Below are 20,523 nucleotides of genomic sequence, written 5' to 3' on the forward strand. Positions count from 1 at the left end.
GTGCCGCTGCCGCCGTGCGGCCTCCGGCCACCGGGCGCCGCCGTCGCACGGCCGGGGCCGGACCGGGCGGGCCGGGGCGGGCCCGGGCAGCGGCGGAGGTGCGGGAGCAGCGGCAGGTCCGTGGGGACGGGAGGGGGTCCCGGTTACCGGGGCTGTGAGGGGGGGGGGGGGGCTCCGGTCGGTGCGGAGCTGCGGGGTCCCGGGACGGGGGGTGCCCCCTAAGTCACCCGCCGTGGGGTCCCCGATGTCCCCCAAGTTTCAGGGACCGCGTCAGCCCCAGAGCGACCCTGGGGACACATCCGGGACAGGGACAAGGGGCTGCCACCCCCTCGGTGCCCCCAGCCCACCCCGCCGTGGTGTCCCGGGTGTCCCCCGGCTCCGGGCACCTCTTCACCCCCCGGCCCCCCCAGACTGCCCCGTGCAGCCCCAAAGGGACTCTGGGGACACAGCCGGGACAGGGACAAGGGGCTGCCACCCCCCTCGGTGCCCCCAGCCCATCCCCCAGCTCCGGGCACCTCTTCACCCCCCGGCCCCCCCAGACTGCCCCGTCCGGCCCCAAAGGGACTCTGGGGACACACCCGGGCAGGGACAGGGGGTTGACATCCCCTGACGCGGTTTAGGATGGCAGGGCACGGTGCTGTGCCCTCGTCCTGCGACTGCTTCGTGGCACTGCCACCGCACACGGCGTCCCCCGCCGTCATCTTCGGCAAGAACGCGGATCGACCCCGCGACGAGGTGCAGGAGATCGTCTATGTCCCCGCGGCCACCCACCACCCTGGGGACAAGGTCCAGGTGAGCCCTGCTGGGGCACAGGGGACAAAGGGCTCGGGTGTCAGTGCCAGGGCACCCGCGTGTGTCCCCGCACTGGGTGTGCCAGGTGTCACCTCGGTGTGCCCCAGAGCACCTCCATGTGCCAGGGCAGCTGCAGGGACAGAGCACCGAGTGTGCCAGGTGTCACCTCAGTGTGCCAGGTGTCACCTGTGTGTGCCAGGTGTCACCTATGTGTCCCTGCACTGTGTGTGCCAGGTGTCACCTCAGTGTGCCAGGTGTCACCTGTGTGTCCCCCAGAGCACCTCCATGTGCCAGGGCGGCTGCAGAGACAGAGCACCGAGCGTGCCAGGTGTCACCTCAGTGTGCCAGGTGTCACCTTGGTGTGCCAGGTGTCACCTGTGTGTGCCAGGGTGGCTGCAGGGACAAAGTGCTCAGCGTGCCAGGTGTCCCCCGTGTCCCGCCATGTCCCCCCGTGTCCCCGCAGTGCACGTACCTGGAGATCGAGCAGGCGGAGCGCACCCACGCCGTGGTGCTGAGCCGCCCCGCGTGGCTCTGGGGCGCCGAGATGGGCGCCAACGACCGCGGCGTCTGCGTGGGCAACGAGGGCGTGTGGACCCGCGAGCCCGTGGGTGAGGCCGAGGCGCTGCTGGGCATGGACCTGGTCAGGTGAGGGTGGCGAGGATGGGGAAGGTGGTGAGGATGGCGAGGATGAAAACAGCCCCATGTCCCCACGCTGTGCCAGCCCTGTGTCCCCACACTGTGCCAGCCCCATGCCCACGCTGTGCCAGCCCCATGCCCACGCTGTGCCAGCCCCCAGCACTGTGCCAGCCCCATCCCCACACTGTACCAGCCCCATCCCCACACTGTGCCAGCCCCATGCCCACGCTGTGCCAGCCCCATGCCCACGCTATGCCAGCCCCCAGCACTGTACCAGCCCCATGCCCACACTGTGCCAGCCCCCAACACTGCCAGCCCCCAGCACTGTACCAGCCCCATCCCCACGCTGTGCCAGCCCCCAGCACTGTACCAGCCCCATCCCCACGCTGTGCCAGCCCCCAGCACTGTGCCAGCCCCCAACACTGTGCCAGCCCCATGCCCACGCCGTGCCAGCCCCATGCCCATGCTGTGCCAGCCCCCAGCACTCTCTCACCACCCTCCTGGCACAGGCTGGGTTTGGAGCGGGGCGGCACGGCCCGGGAGGCCCTGGAGGTGATGACGGCGCTGCTGGAGCGCCACGGCCAAGGCGGGAGCTGCAAGGAGGAGCCGGTGCCCTTCGTGTACCACAACACCTTCCTGCTGGCCGACCGCAGCGAGGCCTGGCTGCTGGAGACCGCCGGGCGCTACTGGGCAGCGCAGCGCATCCGCGGTGAGCGGGCACCGGGCGGGCAGGGGGCACCGAGGGGCCCGGGGCACCCTGAGTGACCCCCCGGCCCGGCTGGCACAGAGGGCACCGAGGGGTCCGGGGCGCCCCAAGTGACCCCCGGGCCCGGCTGGCGTGGGGCACTGAGGGGCCCGGGGTGCCCCGAGTGACCCCCGGGCACCGGGCAGGCGTGGGGCACCGAGGGGCCCGGAGCGCCCCGAGTGACCCCCGGGCCCGGCTGGCACAGAGGGCACCGAGGGGCCAGGGCGCCCCGAGTGACCCCCGGGCCCGGCTGGCACAGAGGGCACCGAGGGGTCCGGGGCGCCCCGAGTGACCCCCGGGCCCGGCTGGCACGGGGCACCGAGGGGCCCGGAGCGCCCCGAGTGACCCCCAGGCCCCACTGGCACAGAGGGCAGCCGCAACATCTCCAACCAGCTGAGCATCGGCAGCGAGATCACGGCCGAGCACCCGGGGCTGCGGGAGCGGGCGCGCAGCCGGGGCTGGTGGAGCGGCACCGGCCAGTTCAGCTTCGCCCGCGCCTTCTCCCTGCCCGAGCAGCCCCCGCGCATGCAGGCGGCCAAGGCGCGGCTGCATGGGGGCAGAGAGCTGCTGCGGCTGCATGCAGGTGGGGATGGGGATGGGACAGGGGGGACAGAGATGGGGCTGGGATGGGGATGGGGACAGGGATGGGGTTGGGGATGGGAACAGGATGGGGACAGGACAAGGACAGGGATGGGGACAGGGATGGGAATGAGGGCAGGACAGGGATGGGGATGGGGACAGGATGGGGACAGGGATGGGGTTGGGGATGGGAACAGGATGGGGACAGGACAAGGACAGGGATGGGGATGGGAACAGGATGGGGACAGGACAAGGACAGGGATGGGGTTGGGGATGGGGACAGGACAAGGACAGGGATGGGGACAGGGATGGGAATGAGGGCAGGACAGGGATGGGGATGGGAACAGAATGGGGACAGGGATGGGGATGGGAACAGGATGGGGACGGGACAAGGACAGGGATGGGAACAGGATGGGGACAGGACAAGGACAGGGATGGGGTTGGGGATGGGGATGGGGACAGGACAAGGACAGGGATGGGGATGGAGACAGGACGGGGACAGGACAAGGACAGGGGTGGGGATGGGAACAGGATGGGGACAGGACAAGGACAGGGATGGGGATGGGAACAGGATGGGAACAGGAAGGAGGATAAGACAGAAACAGGGGTGGGGACAGGACAGGGATGGCGACAGGGATCCCACGGCTCACCAAGGGCTGCATCTGTGCTGGCACATCCCCAGCTCCTGGGGACGGGCCCTGGGGTGGGGACAGCCACCCGGGGCTCACCCTAAGGTGTCCCCAGGGCCGAGCTGGCAGCGCTGAGGCGGCCCCGCCTGTCCCTGCAGGTCACATCACGGCGGAGACGCTGATGTCCATCCTGCGGGACAAGGGCAGCGGGATCTGCGTGGACGAGGAGGGGTTCCACACGGCGGGCAGCATGGTGTCCGTGCTGCCCCGCGACCCCGCCCTGCCCTGCGTCCACTTCTTCACCGCCACCCCGGACCCCTCCAGGTGAGGCGGGCGCTGGGGACAGGGACATGGCACTCCTGGAATTCTGCTCCCTCAGCCCAGCTGCTCCTCCAGGTCTGTCTTCAAGCCCTTCGTGTTCGTGGCCGGGATCAAGGCGGCGCCGCAGGTGAGATCCCCCGAGTTCCTGCAGGATCCCGCCAAGCAGATCCCGAGGTTCCAGAGCTCCGTGGATCGGCGGCACGAGCTGTACCGCCGGCATCAGGCGGCGCTGGAGCTCATGGAGCGGGACCGGGTACTGCAGACCCCACAGACCCCACAGACCCTGCAGGTCCCACAGACCCCAGAGACCCTGCAGACCCATAGACCTGCAGATCCCACAGACCCCACAGACCCCACAGACCTTGCAGGTCCCACAGACCCCACAGACCCTGCAGAACCCACAGACCCCACAGATCCCACAGACCCCACAGACCCTGCAGAACCCACAGACCCTGCAGACCCCACAGACCTGCAGAACCCACAGACCCCACAGATCCCACAGACCCTGTAGGTCCCACAGACCCTGCAGGTCCCACAGATCCCACAGACCCTGCAGGTCCCACAGACCTCACAGATCCTGCAGGTCCCCACAGACCCCACAGATCCCACAGACCCTGCAGACCCCACAGACCCCACAGATCCCACAGACCTGCAGAACCCACAGACCCCACAGATCTCACTGACCCTTCCCCGCCCTGCAATGGGATCAAACTCTGAGCTCTGATCCTGCCCTGCAATGGGATCAAACTCTGACCTCTCTGATCCCACCCTGCAATGGGATCACACTCTGATCTCTCTGATCCCACCCTGCAATGGGATCAAACTCTGAGCTCTGATCCCACCTGGGTTGGATCCGACCCCCTGAGCTCTCTGTCCCCTGATCCCCCAGGAGCGGGGCCAGCAGCTCCTGGAGGCGCTGCGGGGGCTGGAGGAGCAGGGCCTGCGGGGGATGCGGGAGCTGCTGGAGGGCACCGTGCGCCCCGGCCCCGAGGAGCTGGCCGACCTCTTCTTGGACTGCGTGGAGGCCGAGATGAAGTTTTACCCCTAAACCCCACGCAGGTGGGTGGGTGGGTGGGCTTCCCCCACGGCGTTTGGGTGGGTGGGCTTCCCCCAGGGTGTTTCTCGGGATAGGGAATCACAGAACATTCCAGAGCCCCCCCCTGACCCTCCTGACTCCCTGGGGCTCCTCACCGCTGACCAGGCTGTCACTGAGGGTCACTCCTGGGGACGGCTCCTGGGGGCTGTGGGAATTCAGAGTGGGGGTCCAGGCCAGGGGTGCAGCCCCCCCCATGCCCCCCCTGCCCAGAGGAGCCCCCCAAAATCTCACTCACCCCCACCAGGCTCAGCCATGGCCGCGGGGTGCCTGTCCCCTCCTCAGGGTGACAGTCTGAGGGGACAGAGGGTGACAAAGCTGTGGGCGGGGGATGTCAGCGGGTTTTCCAACGCTGATCACTTCCTTTTTAAAATTTTAATTGTTTCATAATAATAAAATAGTTATGAAAATCAAAGTAATAAAATTTAGAGTTAGGACAATTACAAGGCAATGACAAAGCAAAGAATTATGGGGGTCTGGATGTTTTGGAACACCAAGTTTCCAAAAGTATACTTTGTGAACAAAGGAATAACTTTAAAACTAACAGCTTGTTGCATATTCATATATCCCTCATGGTTATGCAGACATTCTATTTAAAACAAGAATTCTGTTGTATGTCAACTGTTTCCATTAATCCCCACGGCATCTTTGAGTCTGAGCAAGGCCTGAAAAAATTAAGCTTATTCGGATAAGAGAGGCATAAATTCCTTTTCTTTGGAAGATTTAAGTGTTCTTTGAACTGACTATCTCATTTTTAAAAAAAAAAGCTCCCCCACATACATTTCAACATTATGTTAGAATCTAAAACTATATTTAACACCCTACTTAAGAGAATTAATACAGCATCACTTTCTAACATTACACACATAATATTCATTGTAGCATTTGTGAAAAGCCAATCATAAAATGTGCATTTTTCACAGGGGTCAGGGCTGGGTGGGGCAAAGGGGCTCTGTGTGCTGGGGGGGTGATGGCACAGGAACTGGGGGGGATCAGTGGGGCCAGGAGCTCCGGTTTGGGGAGTCAGAGACCCCCGGGATGGGGCTGGGGGGTCACCAGGACCAGGCCTCAGTGGTTTGGGGAGTCAGAGACCCCCGGGGTGGCACCAGGGGGGTCACCAGGACCAGGCCTCACTGGCTGGGGGCTCTCAGAGACCCCTGAGATGGAGCCACAGCAGCGCAGCAGGACCTGGCACGGCGGGTTTGGAGCTCAGAGACCCCCGGGGAGGCCAGAGGGGCCGGTTTCCCGGGTTTGGGGCTCAGACTGCCCCTCTCTGGGGGGCTCCGCGACCCCCGGGCCGGGCTCGCAGCGCGCAGGCCGCGCCCAGGCCGCGCCGTTGCCATGGAGACGGGAGCGCCGGAAGTGCCCCTGCTCCTCCTTCCCAGCAGCCCCTGCGCGCTTCCGGCCAAGATGGCGGCGCTGGGGAGCGGCGGGACGCGGTGGCGGCGGGGTGAGAGACCGGGAACGGGGACGGGAGTGGGAACGGGGCCGAGAATGAGGATGGGAACGGGAATGGGAATGGGAATGGGAATGGGAATGGGAACGGGAATGGGAATGGGAGTGGGAGTGGGATGGGACAGGAACGGGAACGGGAATGGGAATGGGGCTGGGAATGGGAATGCGGATGGGACAGGAACGGGAACTGGAATGGGACAGGAACGGGAATGGGATTGGGAATGGGAATGGGAATGCGGATGGGACAGGAACAGGAACGGGAACTGGAATGGGGCTGGGAATGGGAATGGGAGTGGGACGGGACAGGAGCAGGAATGGAAGCGGGAATGGGGATGGGATTGGGAATGGGAGTGGGAGTGGGATGGGAACGGAACTGGACAGGGACAGGAACTGGGAACAGGAATGGAACGAGTCTGGGCCAGGGGCTTGGACTGGGAACGGGACCGGGCCAGGGGTCGAGAGGAGACGGAGCCCGGGGCCATGATCGGGGCCCAGGACGTGATCGGGGCCGGGGGGCGATCGGGAACGGGGCAGTGTTGGGAGCCGGGATGTGATCGGGACCGGGTCAGGACCGGCGGTGGGGCAGGGCAGGGGTGGGTACCACCCTCCCTGGCCCTGGCACTGAGCGCTGCCCGCAGCCTGGCTGCCCGCCCTGCAGCTCCTGCGGCGCGGCTCCAAGGCGGTGACGCGGCACTGGAAGGCCGCGCACTTCCAGCGGCAGAAGCTGCTGGCCCTGACCGAGTACCTGCCCCCGCGGCCCGGCCTGTCCCCACAGTGCCACCCACAGCCCGCCCCCCGCGCCCCACGGGTGAGCACGGCACGGCACGGGCGGGGGGCACTGCCGGGGGGGGGCCTGGGGCTGGGGAGGGGGGTAATGCCATGGGGGATGTGGGGTGGGGCTGGGAAACAGGTAAGGCCCCATGTGTGGGATGGCCAGGTCTGTGAGGGCACTTTGAGATCCGTGGGATCACCTCGAGATCTGTGAGGGCACCTTGACATCCATGAGAACACGTTGAGGTCCATGGGATCACCTCGAGGTCTATGGGATCACCTCGAGGTCCATGGGATCACCTTGAGGTCCATAGGAACACTTTGAGATCCATGGGAGCATGGCTGTCCCCTTGTCCCCAGGGGTCCCACCCTGTCCCCAAGCCCCACACTCCTGTCCCCTATCCCCACAGGAGGATGGCTGTGCGTGGGTGCTGTGACCCCAGGACTGTCCCCAAACCCCAAACCCCAAACCCTGTCCCCAGGAGGAGGGCTATGCGTGGGTGCTGTGACCCCAGGGCTGTCCCCAAACCCTGTCCCCTGTCCCCTGTCCCCAGGAGGAGGGCTATGCCCGCGTGCTGCGGGCCCAGCTGCAGGACACGCTGCGTGCCAGCCGCATGGTGGCCGTGTGCCAGTACAACTCCATGGCGGAGGAGGACCTGGCCACGCTGCGGCACTTCCTGCGCAGGCACGGCATCCACCTCAAGTTCGTCCTCAACGAGGTGGGGCTGGGCCCCCCACCGGGGCTGGGGGGGTTCTGGGGTGTCCCGGGGCCTTGGGGAGTTCAGGGGGTGTCCCGGGGGTTCTGGGGTGTCCCAGGGGTTCTGGGGTGTCCCAGGGGTTCTGGGGTGTCCTGAGGGTGTCCTGGGGGTGTCCCGTGGGTTCAGGGGCTATCCCAGGGGTTCTGGAGTGTCCTGAGGGTGTCCCGGGGGTGTCCAGGGGGTTCTGGGGTGTCCTGGGGGTGTTCTGGGGTGTCTTAGGGGTATCCCGGTGGTTCTGGGGGTATCCCAGGGGTGTCCCAGTGTTTCCAGGGGTGTCCTGGTGGTTCCAGAATATCCCGGTGAGGGTTGTCCCGGTGGCTCCAGGGTGTCCCGGTGGCCCCGCGGTGTCCCGGTGCTAACCCTGGGCTCTCTCCCAGGTGGCCCCGCGGTGTCCCGGTGTCCCACGGTGTCCCGGCGCTCATCCCCGGCTCTCTCGCAGGTGGCCCCGCGGTGTCCCGGTGGCCCCGCGGTGTCCCAGTGTCCCCACGGTGTCCCCGTGCTCATCCCCGGCTCTCTCGCAGGTGGCCCGGCCGGTGCTGGCGCAGTCCAAGCTCCGTGCCCTGCTGCCGCTGCTGCTGTGCCGGAACGTGCTGCTGGTGAGCCCCGAGCCGCGGGCCAGGGAGATGCTGCGGCTGCTCAAGGGGGTGCCGCAGCTCGTGCTGCTGGGTGAGACCCCAAACCCCGACCCCCGGGGCTGGGAGTGGGGCACGGGATGGGAATGGGGGTATGGGATGGGAATGGGGTGCCGCAGCTCGTCCTGCTGGGTGAGACCCCAAATCCGTCTGGGAATGGGGTACGGGGTGGGAATGGGGGTATGGAATGGGAATGGGGTGTCACAGGTCGTCCTGCTGGGTGAGACCCCAAATCCCTGCACCTGGAGTGGGGCACGGGGTGGGAATGGGGGCATAGGTTGGGAATTATTGGGTTCCACAGGTCATCCTGCTGGGTGAGACCCCAAAACCCTGACCCCCGGGGCTGGGAGTGGGGCACGGGGTGGGAATGGGGGCATGGAATGGGAATGGGGGCATGGGATGGGAATGGGGGCATGGAATGGGAATGGGGGCATGGGATGGGAATGGGGGCATGGGGTGGGAATGGGGGCATGGAATGGGAATGGGGGCATGGGGTGGGAATGGGGGCACAAAGATGGGAATGGGGGTACAGGGATGGGAATGGGGGCACAGAGATGGGAATGGGGACCCAGGGCTTGGGAGGCTCATCCAGGGCTGGGAATGCGGCCCCCTGACGGAGCTGCATCCATGCAGACGAGGGGTGGGCATACTGCAAGAGGCAGGAATCCCTCCCCAGAGGTCTCTGGAATTCCATGCCCATCCAAGGAGGGGTGGGCAGCCTGCAGGAGGCAGGAATCCCTTCCCAGAGGTCTCTGGAATTCCATGCCCATCCCAATCCCCCTCTTCGCAGGCGCCTGCATCGACGACACGATCCTGAGCCGCCAGGGCGTGGAGAACTTCGCCCGGCTGCCGTCCCTGGAGGTGTCCCGGGGGCAGACGGTGGCAGCCCTGTCCCTGCTGTGCTCCCAGACCTCCTCCCTGCTCCAGCGGGGCCCCGCCCGCCTCACGGCGCTGCTGGACCAGCACCTCCGGCGGCTGCGGGAGGCGGCGGCCACGGAGCCGCCCCCGGGTCAGTGAGGCTGCAAACCGGGCACCGGGTCCCTCCCGGTGATGAGGGGTTCAAGGATGACGGACGCAATTCCCATGGAATTCTGCAGCTGCACAGAGGGGTGTCGGGGGTTGGTTTGACACTGAGGGTCTTGTGGCACCCCCCAGTCCCGGCAGGGAGCGGTGGCCATTCCCTTGTGCTCCCTTGGGATCATCCCAGCAGAGATCAGGGGGATCTCTGGGGTCAGCCAGAGGAGGAGGAGGAGGAGCACGGGATGGACCCTCCAGGGGGGATTTTGGGCACTCCGAGCCCTGTGCCTTCAGAATGGGGGTGTGCTGTAACCCCGACATCGCTGTCCTGTTCATTAAAATGTCAGTGTGGAGATGCCGAGGCCTCGTCTGTGATTTTGGGGGGTGGGTTGGGGGTGTTCCTTCCCCATGTGGAGATGCTGAGGCCTCGTCTGTGATTTTGGGGGGTGGGTTGGGGGTGTTCCTGCCCCCCGGGGGTGGGGGGAGAAGCCAGGCTGCTCCAGGGGGTCTGAGGGAGCAGAGCTGGGGGTGGGAGAGGGAAATCCCAGGCTGGGAATGCCCCGGGACCACCACGGGGGGGTGGTCCCTGACGCCCCCCGTGGGTCGGTGATTCCTGGGGATTCCATGGGGTGGTGAGCCCAGGGACCCCCATGGGATGATGATCCTGAGACCCTCAGACACCCACCCCGAGACCCCCGCGGGTCCGTGACCCCCGAGGGTCGGTGATTCCCGGGACCCCCATGGGATGACCAACCCCGGGACCCCCGTGCTGCGGTGCCTCTCGCGGGGGTCCCCCCACCTCTTTCCCCGGGGCTGCCCCGGTTCCGCTCGGGCGCTGCCCACTCCCGGTGTCCCGCATCTCCCGGTGTCCCGCATCTCCCGGTGTCCCGCAGCTCCCGGTGTCCCGCAGCTCCCGGTGTCCCGCATCTCCCGGTGTCCCAGCGGCTCCCGGAGTCCCGCAGCTCCCGGTGTCCCGCATCTCCCGGTGTCCCGGCAGCTCCCGGTGTCCCGCAGTTCCCGGTGTCCCGCATCTCCCGGTGTCCCGGCGGCTCCCGGCGCTGGCGGCTCCGGTCCTCCACGGAGCAGGGGGCAGAGCCGAGCGGCTCCGGCCCGCCCTCCGTGTTCCGCTTCCTGCCGCCGCCGCCGCCAGGCAGGATGCGACCGGCTCCCGCCGCCCGCCCGCCGCCCGCCCAGGTGAGCGCCGGTCACCGGCACGGGGGGAAGGTCCGGCCGGCCCCGCGACCCCCGGCCCCGCTGCCCCGGGGGGTGACACCGGCGCGGGGACACAGGGATGGGCTTTGCCCCGCGGGAGGGATGGAGACTCCCGGTGGTACCGGCACAGCCCCGCTCCGCTGCGAGCGGCCGGTGCCGATCCGCGGCGGCACCTGCGGGAGAGAGCCGGGAGACCCCCGGTGCCCTCCCCTCGGTGCCGCCGTTACCGGTACCGGGTTATCCGGGGCAGCGCGGTTATCCGCCCGGTGCCGCGGTTACCGGCGCCGCGGTCGTCCGTACGGCGGTGACCGGTGCCGCGGTTACCGGCGCGGTGGTCCCCGGTACCGGGGCTTGGCCGCTGTCCCGGGTTTATCCCGGGATCCATCCTACGGCAGCGGCCGGGACTCAGGGATGCCCCGTCAGGGACAGCGCCAGGCCGGGAGAAGCTCCCCCGTGCCTCAGTTTCCCCTCTGGAAGGGCGAAGGGAGCGAACGCCGCACCGGGAGGGCGCGGGGCCCCGCCGGGCTGCCTCGGGGCCGCGGGACGGAGCGGGGTTCCATCCCGGTCCTCGCTCCGGTGCCGCCCTCCGGGCCGTGCCACCCTCGCCCCGCGGTAGCCGGACTCTGGACCCGGAGCGGGTGGCACAGCCGAGATAACGCGGGGAGGGTCAAAGGCTCCGGCTGACGCAGAAGTTTCCCGGTGCCGCCGCCGGTGCCGTGCGGAGCCCCCCGGGGAACCGGGGACCGGCCCTGCCACCACCCCTGTCCCGGCGAGGCTGCGGCTGCCACCAGCCCTGAGCCCCCCGACCCCTCCCCGCAGCGGCTCCCGCCGTGACCGCCGAATTCGGAGCCGCGGCCCCGCAGCCCGCACGGGAGGGGGCTCGGCCCGGTGCCCCGCTGCCCGCCGGCCATGGGCAGCCACGAGAAGGAGCCGTGCTCCCCGAAAAGGGCCCTGTCCCGCTCCAGCAGCACCGTCTCTTCCAAGCACAGCAGCGTCCAGCAGGTGGGAGCGGTTGGGTTTGGATTTTGGGGGGTTCAGAAGGAGCACGGGGAGGCTTTGGGGGGTTCCCCTGTTTTACAGTGATGCCCCTGTGGGTACCAAATGCCCCCGCCTGGGGTGAGGTGGGCAGCAGCCTCTGGTGCTCAGGGACCCCCACGCTGCCCCCCGTGCCCGCAGGGCTCGGAGAGCTGGGAGGTGGTGGAGGAGCCCCGTGGCCGGGGCAGCCCCGGGCAGCAGCCGCAGCGGCACGAGGGGTACCTGCTCAAGAAGAGGAAATGGCCCCTGAAGGGCTGGCACAAGGTAACGGGCAGAGCTGGCACCGGGAGCCGTGATCCCGCCTGGGCCTGGCAGGATTTGGGCAAAAAAATCCTTTTCCCTCCATCCCCAGCGGTACTTCGTGCTGGAAAACGGGATCCTGAAATACTCCACCACGCGCCAGGACGTGAGTGTGTGCCCAGGCTGCGGCCACGCGGCCTCCCGGGGGGCTCAGGGCTGGGGACACCCCCGTGACCCCCCTGAAAAAGGGGGTCTTCCCCCTGACAGGCGTCCCTGGGCTCCCCCAGGTGCTCAAGGGCAAACTGCACGGTGCCATCGACGTCCCCCAGTCCGTCATGTCCGTCAACAAGAAGGCGCAGAGGGTTGACCTGGACACAGAGGACAACATTTATCACCTCAAGGTGCCGCCGGGGCACGGGAGCCGGGGTGGGACAGGGCTGGGGACATCAGGCCGTGTCCCCTCACTGTGCCCCGTCCCCCAGATCAAGTCCCCGGAGGCGTTCTCCAGCTGGGTGAGCAGCCTGTGCGCCCACCACCGCGGCGAGCGGCCGGAGCCGTGTCCCCCCGCGGGTCCCATGGGCACTGGCACGCAGGTGGGTGACAGCTCGGGGTGGCAGTGCCCGGGCAAGTGGCTCCTGAGAGCGACCGATGCCCTCTGTGCCCACTGCAGGGCCAGTGGACGCGGATCCTGCCCTCGGGCAGTGCCCCTGCCCTGTCCGCGCTGGCCAGCTCCCGGGACAAGGTGGACGCCTGGCTGAAGGACAGCGAGGGGCTGGAGCGCTGCTCGGCTGGTGAGCGAGGCCCGAGGGGGTGCGAGGGGCCGGGCAGGGTCCCTGTGCCCCCTCCCTGACCCCCGTGCCCCTGGCAGAGCTGTCGGAGTGCCAGGCCAAGCTGCAGGAGCTGACGGGAATGCTGCAGCACCTGGAGGCCCTGCACCGCATCCCCTCGGCCCCACTCATCTCCGGCAGCCAGGTGAGAGGCTGGGCCAGCTCAGGGAGGGGGTCCCGCGCCCCCTTTCCTGGGGAGGGTCCGGCTGCAGCCCCCTCCTCTCCCTCCCAGCCCTCGGCCGCCGCGGAGAGGCCGAAGAAGGGCCGGAGGAGCACCAGGATCTGGTGCACGCAGAGCTTTGCCAAGGACGACACCATCAGCAGGGCGAGGGTGAGCTGCAGCCCCCACCCCACCCCGAGCTCTGCCGCCGCCGGAGCCCCCCGAGTGACCCCCTGAGCCCCGTGTCCCCCCAGGCGGGCCGCCTGCACGGCTCTGTCCCCAACCTGTCCCGCTACCTGGAGCCATCGCAGAGCCAGCTGCCCTTCAGCGTGCCCGCGGAGTACAGCCAGCTGCAGCGCAGCTTCTGGCTGCTGGCCCAGAAAGGTGCTTCGGGGCGGGGTCCCAGGGCGGGTTTGGGGTGCTGACCCTCCGGCTGACCCCCGCCCGTGTCCCCCGGCAGTGCACGGCTCGCTGAGCAGCGTGGTGGCGGCGCTGGTGGCCGAGAGGGCCCGTCTGGAGGAGATGCGGCGGGCGCTGCCCCGCCAGGGCCCGGCCCCGCGCCCCGGCAGCGCCGGCACCGCCGGGGTGAGGCAGCGCGGGGCACCCCGGGGCTGTTTTTGGGGTCTCAGCGGGGTGCTGGGTGTCCCCCAACCCTGTCAGCCCCGGGGGGGGCCCGGCTCAGCCTCGCCCTTCCCGCAGCCCGCCCTGCGCCGCTTCCACTCGCTGTCCGTGTCCTCCGACACCACGCTGGACTCCTTCGCCTCGCTGCAGCCGGATGAGGTCAGGGGGTGTCCGGGGCGGTTTGGGGGTGCTGTGCCCCCCTGGCGCGGGGCTGAGCCGGTGGCTGTGCCCGCAGCCGGACGCGCTGCCCGCCAAGGGCCGGGAGCAGCAGCTCTCCAACCGCAGCATCGTCTCGCTGGCCGACTCGCACACCGAGTTCTTCGATGCCTGCGAGGCTTTCCTGTCGGCCAGCTCCTCTGAGAACGAGGTGAGGGGGCTTCGGGGGGTCTTTGCTGCTGAGGGGGCTCTGTTGGTGGGGAACTCGGCTGGGGAGGGGGCTCTGTTGGTGGTGGGGGGCTCTGCGGACCCCCCGCCACTCCTCGCTGCTCTGGGTTCATCTCTCCCCTCTCTCTCCCCCGTCCCACCTCATTAGCCAACCCCAGAGCCGCTCCCGGTGTCCCCCCCAGCCCCAGAGCCGCTCCCGGTGTCCCCCCCGCTCCCGGTGTCCCCCCCAGCCCCAGAGCCGCTCCCGGTGTCCCCCCCAGTCCCAGAGCCGCTCCCGGTGTCCCCCCCAGTCCCAGAGCCGCTCCCGGTGTCCCCCCCAGGCCCTGGATCCTCCCCATTCCCGGTGTCCCCCCCAGCCCCCCGCAGCCCCCTCCCACCCCGCTCCCGGGGTCTCCGCGGTCTCTGAGCCCGGTGCCGGTGCTGCCGGTGCCCCCCCCCCCCCATCCCGACACCCCCATCCCCGCATCCCGCGGCTCATCCCACCCTTTCGGGGGGGGCCCTTCCCTGTAGCGCCCCACCCGCCCCCTCCATGGGGTGCCCCCCACATCCCTCCCATCCCCCCGGGACCCCCGAAGCCGCCGACGGTCCCTGCGCCTCCTCAGCCCTCGGAGGACGAGTCGTGCATCAGCGAGGTCACTGCCGGTGTCTGCGAGGAGCCCACCGAGCCGGGGGGAACGGGCCGCCCCCCGGCAGGTACGGGGAGCACCGGGGAGGGCACTGGGGAGGGCACCGGGAGGGCACCGGGCAGGGAGCGGGCACCGACAGGTACGGGGAGCACCGGGGAGGGCACCGGGAGGGCACCGGGGAGGGCACCGGGAGGGCACCGGGCAGGGAGAGGGCACCGGGAAGGGCACCGGGAGGGCACCGGGGAGGGCACCGGGAGGGCACCGGGCAGGGAGCGGGCACCGACAGGTACGGGGAGCACCGGGCAGGGCACCGGGGAGGGCACCGGGCAGGGAGAGGGCACCGACAGGTACGGGGAGCACCGGGAGGGCACCGGGCAGGGCACCGGGAGGGCACCGGGGAGGGCACCGGGGAGGGCACCGGGCAGGGAGCGGGCACCGACAGGTACGGGGAGCACCGGGAGGGCACCGGGCAGGGCACCGGGAGGGCACCGGGGGGGCACCGGGCAGGGAGAAGACACCGCCGGAGGGAAGAACCGCGGCGGAGGCAGCTCTGCCTCCCGACTCGGGAAACACGGGACGGGCAGAACCGGGGGGAACGACAGCTCCGCTCCCCGAGAGCCCCGGGGAGGGGGCGGCTCCATCCCACCGGCCGCTGCCCGGCAGGAGCGGAGCGCCCGGGGGTACCGGCGGAGCCGCCGCCGCCGCTGGAGCCGCCGCTGGAGCTGCCGGGACCGGACCCGCGGCGGAGGAGCCGCCTGCCCGCGCCCCCCGCGCCCACGGGGGACGTGAGCCTGTGGGGGCTCCTGCGGAGCAGCGTGGGCAAGGACCTGTCCCGCGTGGCGCTGCCCGTGCAGCTGAACGAGCCGCTCAACACGCTGCAGCGGCTCTGCGAGGAGCTGGAGTACAGCCAGCTGCTCGACCGGGCCAGCCGCGCCCGCGACCCCCGGCAGCGCCTGGTGAGCGGGAACCGGGACACCGGGGGGACCGGGGGCAGCGGGGGGAGCGGGGGGAGCGGGGGGAGCGGGGGTAGTGGGGAAACCGGGAGTACCGGGGGCACCGGAGGCAGCGGGGGGAGCGGGAGTACCGGGGGACCGGGAGTACCGGGGGGAGCGGGGAAATCGGGGGGAGCTGGGACACCGGGGGAGCTGGGACACCGGGGGAACCGGGAGTACCGGGAGGAGCTGGGATACCGGGGGAATCGGGAGTACCGGGGGAACCGGGAGCACCAGGGGGAGCTGGGACACCGGGTGGGAACCGGGACACCGGGGGAGCTGGGATACCGGGGGAACCGGGACATCGGGGGGAGCCGGGACAGCGGGAGGAGCTGGGGGCACCGGAAGGAGCTGGGGGCACCGGGGGAAACCGGGGCAACGAGTGAGCCAGACCACCGGGGGAGGTGGGGGCATGGGGGGAGCTGGGGGCACCGGGGGTCAGCAGGGACACGGGGACTTGGGGAGGATCAGGGGCTCAGGGGCACAAGGGGTTCGGGGGGCTTGGGGGGGATTGGGGACATGGGGGGGATTTGGGGGCAGGGGGACACGAGGGACTTTGGGGACATGGGGGAGCCCAAGGACATGTGGGGACAGGGAGAATTTGAGGATTTTGGGGACATGGGGGAGCCTGAGGACATGTGGGGACAGAGAGAATTTGGGGATTTTGGGGACATGGGGGAGCGCAAGGACATGTGGGGACAGGGAGGATTTGGGGACATGGGGGACCCTGAGAACATGTGGGGACAGAGAGAATTTGAGGATTTTGGGGACATGGGGGACCCTGAGGACATGTGGGGACAGGGAGGATTTGAGGATTTTGGGGACATGAGGGAGCTCCTGGGACTTGTGGCGATGGGGGAGGGCAGGCATGTGCCCGTCCCGGGCGTGGTGGCAGCATGGCGGTGGCCGCGGTGACAGCGTGGCGGTGGCCGTGGTGACAGTGTGGCAGTGGCCACGGTGACAGCGTGGCGGTGGCCGCGGTGACAGGTGTACGTGGCCGCCTTCGCCGTGTCCGCCTACGCCTCCACCTACTACCGGGCGGGCAGCAAACCCTTCAACCCCGTGCTGGGCGAGACCTACGAGTGCGTGCGGCCCGACCGCGGCTTCCGCTTCATCAGCGAGCAGGTGGGCACCGGGGGGTCCTCGGGGGCACCCCGGGGCTGAGTGGGGCGCTGGCACGTCCCTCCTTGTCCCCCCAGGTGTCCCACCACCCGCCCATCTCCGCCTGCCACGCTGAGTCCGACAACTTTGTCTTCTGGCAAGGTGAGAGGCCGGGAGGGCGTCGGGCGCTGGGAGAGGCCCCCAAAGGTGGGGGGACTGGGGGGGTCTCACCTCCTCCTCCTTCTCCTCCAGACATGAGGTGGAAGAACAAATTCTGGGGCAAATCCCTGGAGATCGTCCCCATGGGCACCGTCAATGTCCAGCTGCCCAGGTGAGACCCCAGCCCCACTGGCAGCCCCCCGGGAGTGCACCCCCGTGCCCCGCTGCCCTCCGTGCCCACCCACGGGGCGGTGCCCGCAGGACCGGGGACCACTACGAGTGGAACAAGGTGACCACGTGCATCCACAACGTGCTGAGCGGGCCCCGCTGGATCGAGCACTACGGGGAGGTGCTGATCCGCAACACCCGCGACGCCTCCTACCACTGCAAGCTCACCTTCTGCAAGGTCTGCCCTGCCCGGCCCCGCCCTGCCACGCCCTGCCCCGCCCCTTCGTGCCCAGGCTCCGCCCACACACCGCCCTGACCCCTCCCCTGTGCATTATCGCGGCCTGGCCACGCCCCCTCAGGTGTGGCCCCGCCCCATCATCACCGCCTTGGCAATTAAACACTGTGTTGTTGCCCCGCCCCTTTTCTGGCCCCACCCCTCCCCAATAGCCCCGCCCCTTAGTGCCCCACCCTTTTCCCAGCAGCCCCGCCCCTTCCAAATGACCACACCCATCATAGCCACACCCTTTCTAGAACTTTCCGCCCATCACTCATAGCCCCTCCCTTTTTCAGTAGCCACGCCCTCTCCCACTGGCCCCACCCTTTCCCAGTGGCCACGCCCCTTTCCAATTACTCCACCCTTTCCAGAAGATTCCTCCCCATGGCCCCACCCTTTTCCTATGGCCACACCCTTCCCCAACGACCACGCCCATCACAGCCACGCCCTATCCCGCTAGCTCCACCCTTTTCCCACTAGCCACACCCTTTTCACCCTTTTCCCGCTGCCCCCGCCCGTCTCCCGGTCCCCCCCATTCCCGCCGCCCCGCTGAGGCGCCGCTGGCCGCAGGCCCGGTACTGGGGCGCGGGGGCCAACGAGGTGCAGGGGGCCGTGCTGAGCCGCGCCGGGACGGCCGTGGAGCGCCTGGCGGGGAAGTGGCACGAGGGGCTGCACCGCGGGCCCGGCCCGGGCCACTGCGTCTGGAGAGCCAGTAAGGACCCGGGGGGACCGCCCTGGGGGGTACCCGGGCCTTTGGGGGGGACCCGGGCCTTTGGGGGGGTACCCGGGCCTTTGGGGGGGTTACCCCAGCCCTGGGGGGTACCTGGGCCTTTGGGGGGGTTATCCCAGCCCTGGGGGGGTACCCCGACCTTTGGGGGGGTTACCCCAGCCTGGGGGGGTTACCCCAGCCCTGTGGGGGTTACCCTACTCTGGGAGGGTTACCCCAGCCCTGGGAGGGTTACCCCAGCCTTTGGGGATTATCCCAGCCTTGGGGGGGTACCCGGGCCTTTGGGGGTTATCCCAACCCTGGGAGGATTATCCCAGACTTTGGGGGGGTTACCCCAGCCCTGGGGGGTTACCCCAACCTTGGAGAGGTTACCCCAACCCTGGGGGGGTTACCCCAGCCCTGGGGGGGTTACCCCGGTCTTTGGGGGTTATCCCAGCCTTGGGGGGTTATCCCAGCCTTGGGGGGTTATCCCAGCCTTGGGGGGGTTACCCCAGCCCTGGGGGGTTACCCCAGCATTTGGGGGTTACCCCAACCTTGGAGGGGTTACCCCAGCCCTGGGAGGGTTACCCCACTCTGGGAGGGTTACCCCACCCTTAGGGGTTATCCCAGCCCTGGGGGGGTTATCCCGGCCTTTGGGGGTTACCCTGGCCCTGGGGGGGTTATCCAGCGCTGGGGGTCTCTGACTGTCCCCACGCCCCTCCCCGCAGACCCCATGCCCCGCGACCACGAGAGGAATTACGGCTTCACGCAGTTCGCGCTGGAGCTGAACGAGCTGACGCCGGAGCTGCGCCGCCTCCTGCCCTCCACGGACACGCGGCTGCGGCCGGACCAGCGGTCAGCGGCACCCCGGGGTGCGGGCGGGGCCGGGCCGGGGCTGGCCGGGGGGTCACGGCCCCGTGGGTGTCCCGCAGGTACCTGGAGGAGGGGAACGTGCCGGCGGCCGAGGCGCAGAAGCGGCAGATCGAGCAGCTGCAGCGGGACCGGCGCCGCGTCATGGAGGAGAACAACATCACCCACCAGGCCCGCTTCTTCAGGTCCGGGGGGCTCCCAGCCCTGGGGGGGCCGTGGGGCAGGGCATGTGGGGCTCTTGTGGGGTGGGGAGAGCTTCTGGGGGTGCTGAGGGCACCTCTTGGCTTGGGGGATGTGGGGCTCTTATGGGGTGGGGAGACACTTCCCAGGAATATTGAGAGCACCCCACGGCTCAGAGGGGTGTGGGGCTCTCAGGGAACATGGAAAACCCCCCGTGGGTGCCACCCTGAGGACACCCCATGGCTCAGAGGGCTGTGGGGTTGTCAGGGGGCTGTGGGGCTGTCAGGGAACGTGGAAAACCCGCCGTGGGTGTCCTCCTGAGGACACCCCATGGCTAAGAGGGCTGTGGGGTTGTCAGGGGGCTGTGGGGATCTCGGGGAATGGGGAAAACCCCCGTGGGTGCCCCCCTGAGGACACCCCATGGCTCAGAGGGGTGTGGGGCTCAGAGAATGGGGAAAACCCCCGTGGGTGCCCCCCTGAGGACACCCCATGGCTCAGAGGGGTGTGGGGCTCAGAGAATGGGGAAAACCCCCGTGGGTGCCCCCCTGAGGACACCCCATGGCTTGGGGGGCTGTGGGGCTCTCAGGGAACGTGGAAAACCCCCCGTGGGAGTCCTGAGGACACCCCACGGCTCAGGCAGATGTGGGAAATGAAGGGAACGGTGAGACCCTCTGGGGACCTCATGGTTCAGAGGAGCGTGGGGCTCTCAGGGAATGGGAAACCGCCCCCTCGGGATTCCCACCCGTGCCCACCCCGAAACTGCCCCCTCGGGATTCCCACCCGTGCCCACCCCGTGCCCACCCCGTGCCCACCCCGTGCCCACCCCGTGCCCAGGCGGGTGACGGACGCCGCTGGCAGGGAGTCCTGGGTCACCAACAACACCTACTGGAAGCTGCGCCTGGACCCCGGCTTCTCCCAGCTGGACAGCGCCGTGCTCTGGTAGCCACCCCCACACCCGGGGGTGCTGAGCCCCCCAGCTCCTCACAGCAGTGCCCAGCGGTGGGGCTGGTCCCCCCAGCACTGGGGGTGCAGAATCCCCCCCCCCCAACCCTTTCCGAGCCATTTTGCCGCTGTTTCGGTAAAACTGTGATACCAAAATGGGAGGGGGGGCACCGGCAATGCCTCCCCCCGGCCCAGGGCAGAGCCCTGAGGCACTTTGGGGCAGGGGCTGGCGGTGCCCCCCTGCCCTGGGGGGCACAGGATGATAATGGGGGGGTTTAGGGGGTCGCAGGGTGCCCGCGGGCGGGGAGACCCCATTGCCCCCCCCCCCCCCAAATTGTGCACAGGGCTGCTCTAATAAAGGCTGTGAAGAATTGGGGTGTGCAGAGAGATTCCTTCTCCCCACCCCGCCACCATCACCACCCCGGGGGGGGGCTCAGGACCCTCCTCCCAAATCAGGCTGGGGATGCCCAACTCCTTCCCCCACCCCGTGCCTCAGTTTCCCTCCCCACACGCACAGAACTGCCCCACAGAGCCGCGTCCCACAATGTCCCTTTATTGCGATATGCTGCTGCCCCCTCTGCCCCACACGCGGGGAGGG

The 20,523-nt window shown here is 68.9% G+C and overlaps 3 protein-coding genes across 3 annotated transcripts; all 3 read left to right on the forward strand.

Annotated features, from left to right (window-relative positions):
• Positions 1 to 15: 15 nt before the first annotated feature.
• On the forward strand, positions 16 to 5,656 carry SCRN2 (secernin 2). Its single transcript, XM_072919061.1, has 8 exons — positions 16 to 116; positions 621 to 792; positions 1,256 to 1,437; positions 1,938 to 2,137; positions 2,541 to 2,756; positions 3,540 to 3,705; positions 3,778 to 3,955; positions 4,592 to 5,656. Exons 2-8 carry the CDS (start codon positions 622 to 624, stop codon positions 4,748 to 4,750), a joined length of 1,272 nt encoding a protein of 423 aa, XP_072775162.1. The 5' UTR covers positions 16 to 116; position 621; the 3' UTR covers positions 4,751 to 5,656.
• A 549-nt stretch (positions 5,657 to 6,205) lies between these two features.
• On the forward strand, positions 6,206 to 9,573 carry MRPL10 (mitochondrial ribosomal protein L10). Its single transcript, XM_030256289.4, has 5 exons — positions 6,206 to 6,245; positions 6,889 to 7,058; positions 7,576 to 7,740; positions 8,301 to 8,445; positions 9,202 to 9,573. The coding sequence occupies exons 1-5, from the start codon at positions 6,206 to 6,208 to the stop codon at positions 9,426 to 9,428; spliced, it is 747 nt and encodes a 248-aa protein (XP_030112149.4). The 3' UTR covers positions 9,429 to 9,573.
• A 959-nt stretch (positions 9,574 to 10,532) lies between these two features.
• Positions 10,533 to 20,277, forward strand: OSBPL7 (oxysterol binding protein like 7). The gene is made up of 23 exons (XM_030256269.4): positions 10,533 to 10,622; positions 11,460 to 11,642; positions 11,817 to 11,939; positions 12,028 to 12,081; positions 12,203 to 12,316; positions 12,398 to 12,508; positions 12,586 to 12,706; positions 12,784 to 12,887; positions 12,975 to 13,073; positions 13,157 to 13,286; positions 13,363 to 13,487; positions 13,602 to 13,682; positions 13,759 to 13,890; positions 14,510 to 14,600; positions 15,197 to 15,489; positions 16,513 to 16,650; positions 16,725 to 16,788; positions 16,879 to 16,957; positions 17,047 to 17,191; positions 17,798 to 17,939; positions 18,662 to 18,788; positions 18,866 to 18,988; positions 19,818 to 20,277. The coding sequence occupies exons 2-23, from the start codon at positions 11,550 to 11,552 to the stop codon at positions 19,924 to 19,926; spliced, it is 2,598 nt and encodes an 865-aa protein (XP_030112129.4). The 5' UTR covers positions 10,533 to 10,622; positions 11,460 to 11,549; the 3' UTR covers positions 19,927 to 20,277.
• Positions 20,278 to 20,523: the final 246 nt, after the last annotated feature.

This window comes from Taeniopygia guttata, chromosome 27 (genome assembly GCF_048771995.1).
Source record: "Taeniopygia guttata chromosome 27, bTaeGut7.mat, whole genome shotgun sequence".
NCBI classification, from domain to species: domain Eukaryota; kingdom Metazoa; phylum Chordata; class Aves; order Passeriformes; family Estrildidae; genus Taeniopygia; species Taeniopygia guttata.

Coding starts and splice junctions, on each gene's coding strand:
- SCRN2 (XM_072919061.1), top strand. CDS start 622: ATGGCAGGGCACGGTGCTGTGCCCTCGTCCTGCGACTGCTTCGTGGCA. Junction 2,138..2,540: donor GGCAGCGCAGCGCATCCGCG/GTGAGCGGGCAC, acceptor CCACTGGCACAG/AGGGCAGCCGCAACATCTCC. Junction 3,956..4,591: donor AGCTCATGGAGCGGGACCGG/GTACTGCAGACC, acceptor CTGATCCCCCAG/GAGCGGGGCCAGCAGCTCCT.
- MRPL10 (XM_030256289.4), top strand. CDS start 6,206: ATGGCGGCGCTGGGGAGCGGCGGGACGCGGTGGCGGCGGG. Junction 6,246..6,888: donor CGGGACGCGGTGGCGGCGGG/GTGAGAGACCGG, acceptor CGCTGCCCGCAG/CCTGGCTGCCCGCCCTGCAG. Junction 8,446..9,201: donor GCCGCAGCTCGTGCTGCTGG/GTGAGACCCCAA, acceptor CCCTCTTCGCAG/GCGCCTGCATCGACGACACG.
- OSBPL7 (XM_030256269.4), top strand. CDS start 11,550: ATGGGCAGCCACGAGAAGGAGCCGTGCTCCCCGAAAAGGGCCCTGTCC. Junction 16,789..16,878: donor CAACTTTGTCTTCTGGCAAG/GTGAGAGGCCGG, acceptor CTTCTCCTCCAG/ACATGAGGTGGAAGAACAAA. Junction 17,192..17,797: donor GCAAGCTCACCTTCTGCAAG/GTCTGCCCTGCC, acceptor CGCTGGCCGCAG/GCCCGGTACTGGGGCGCGGG.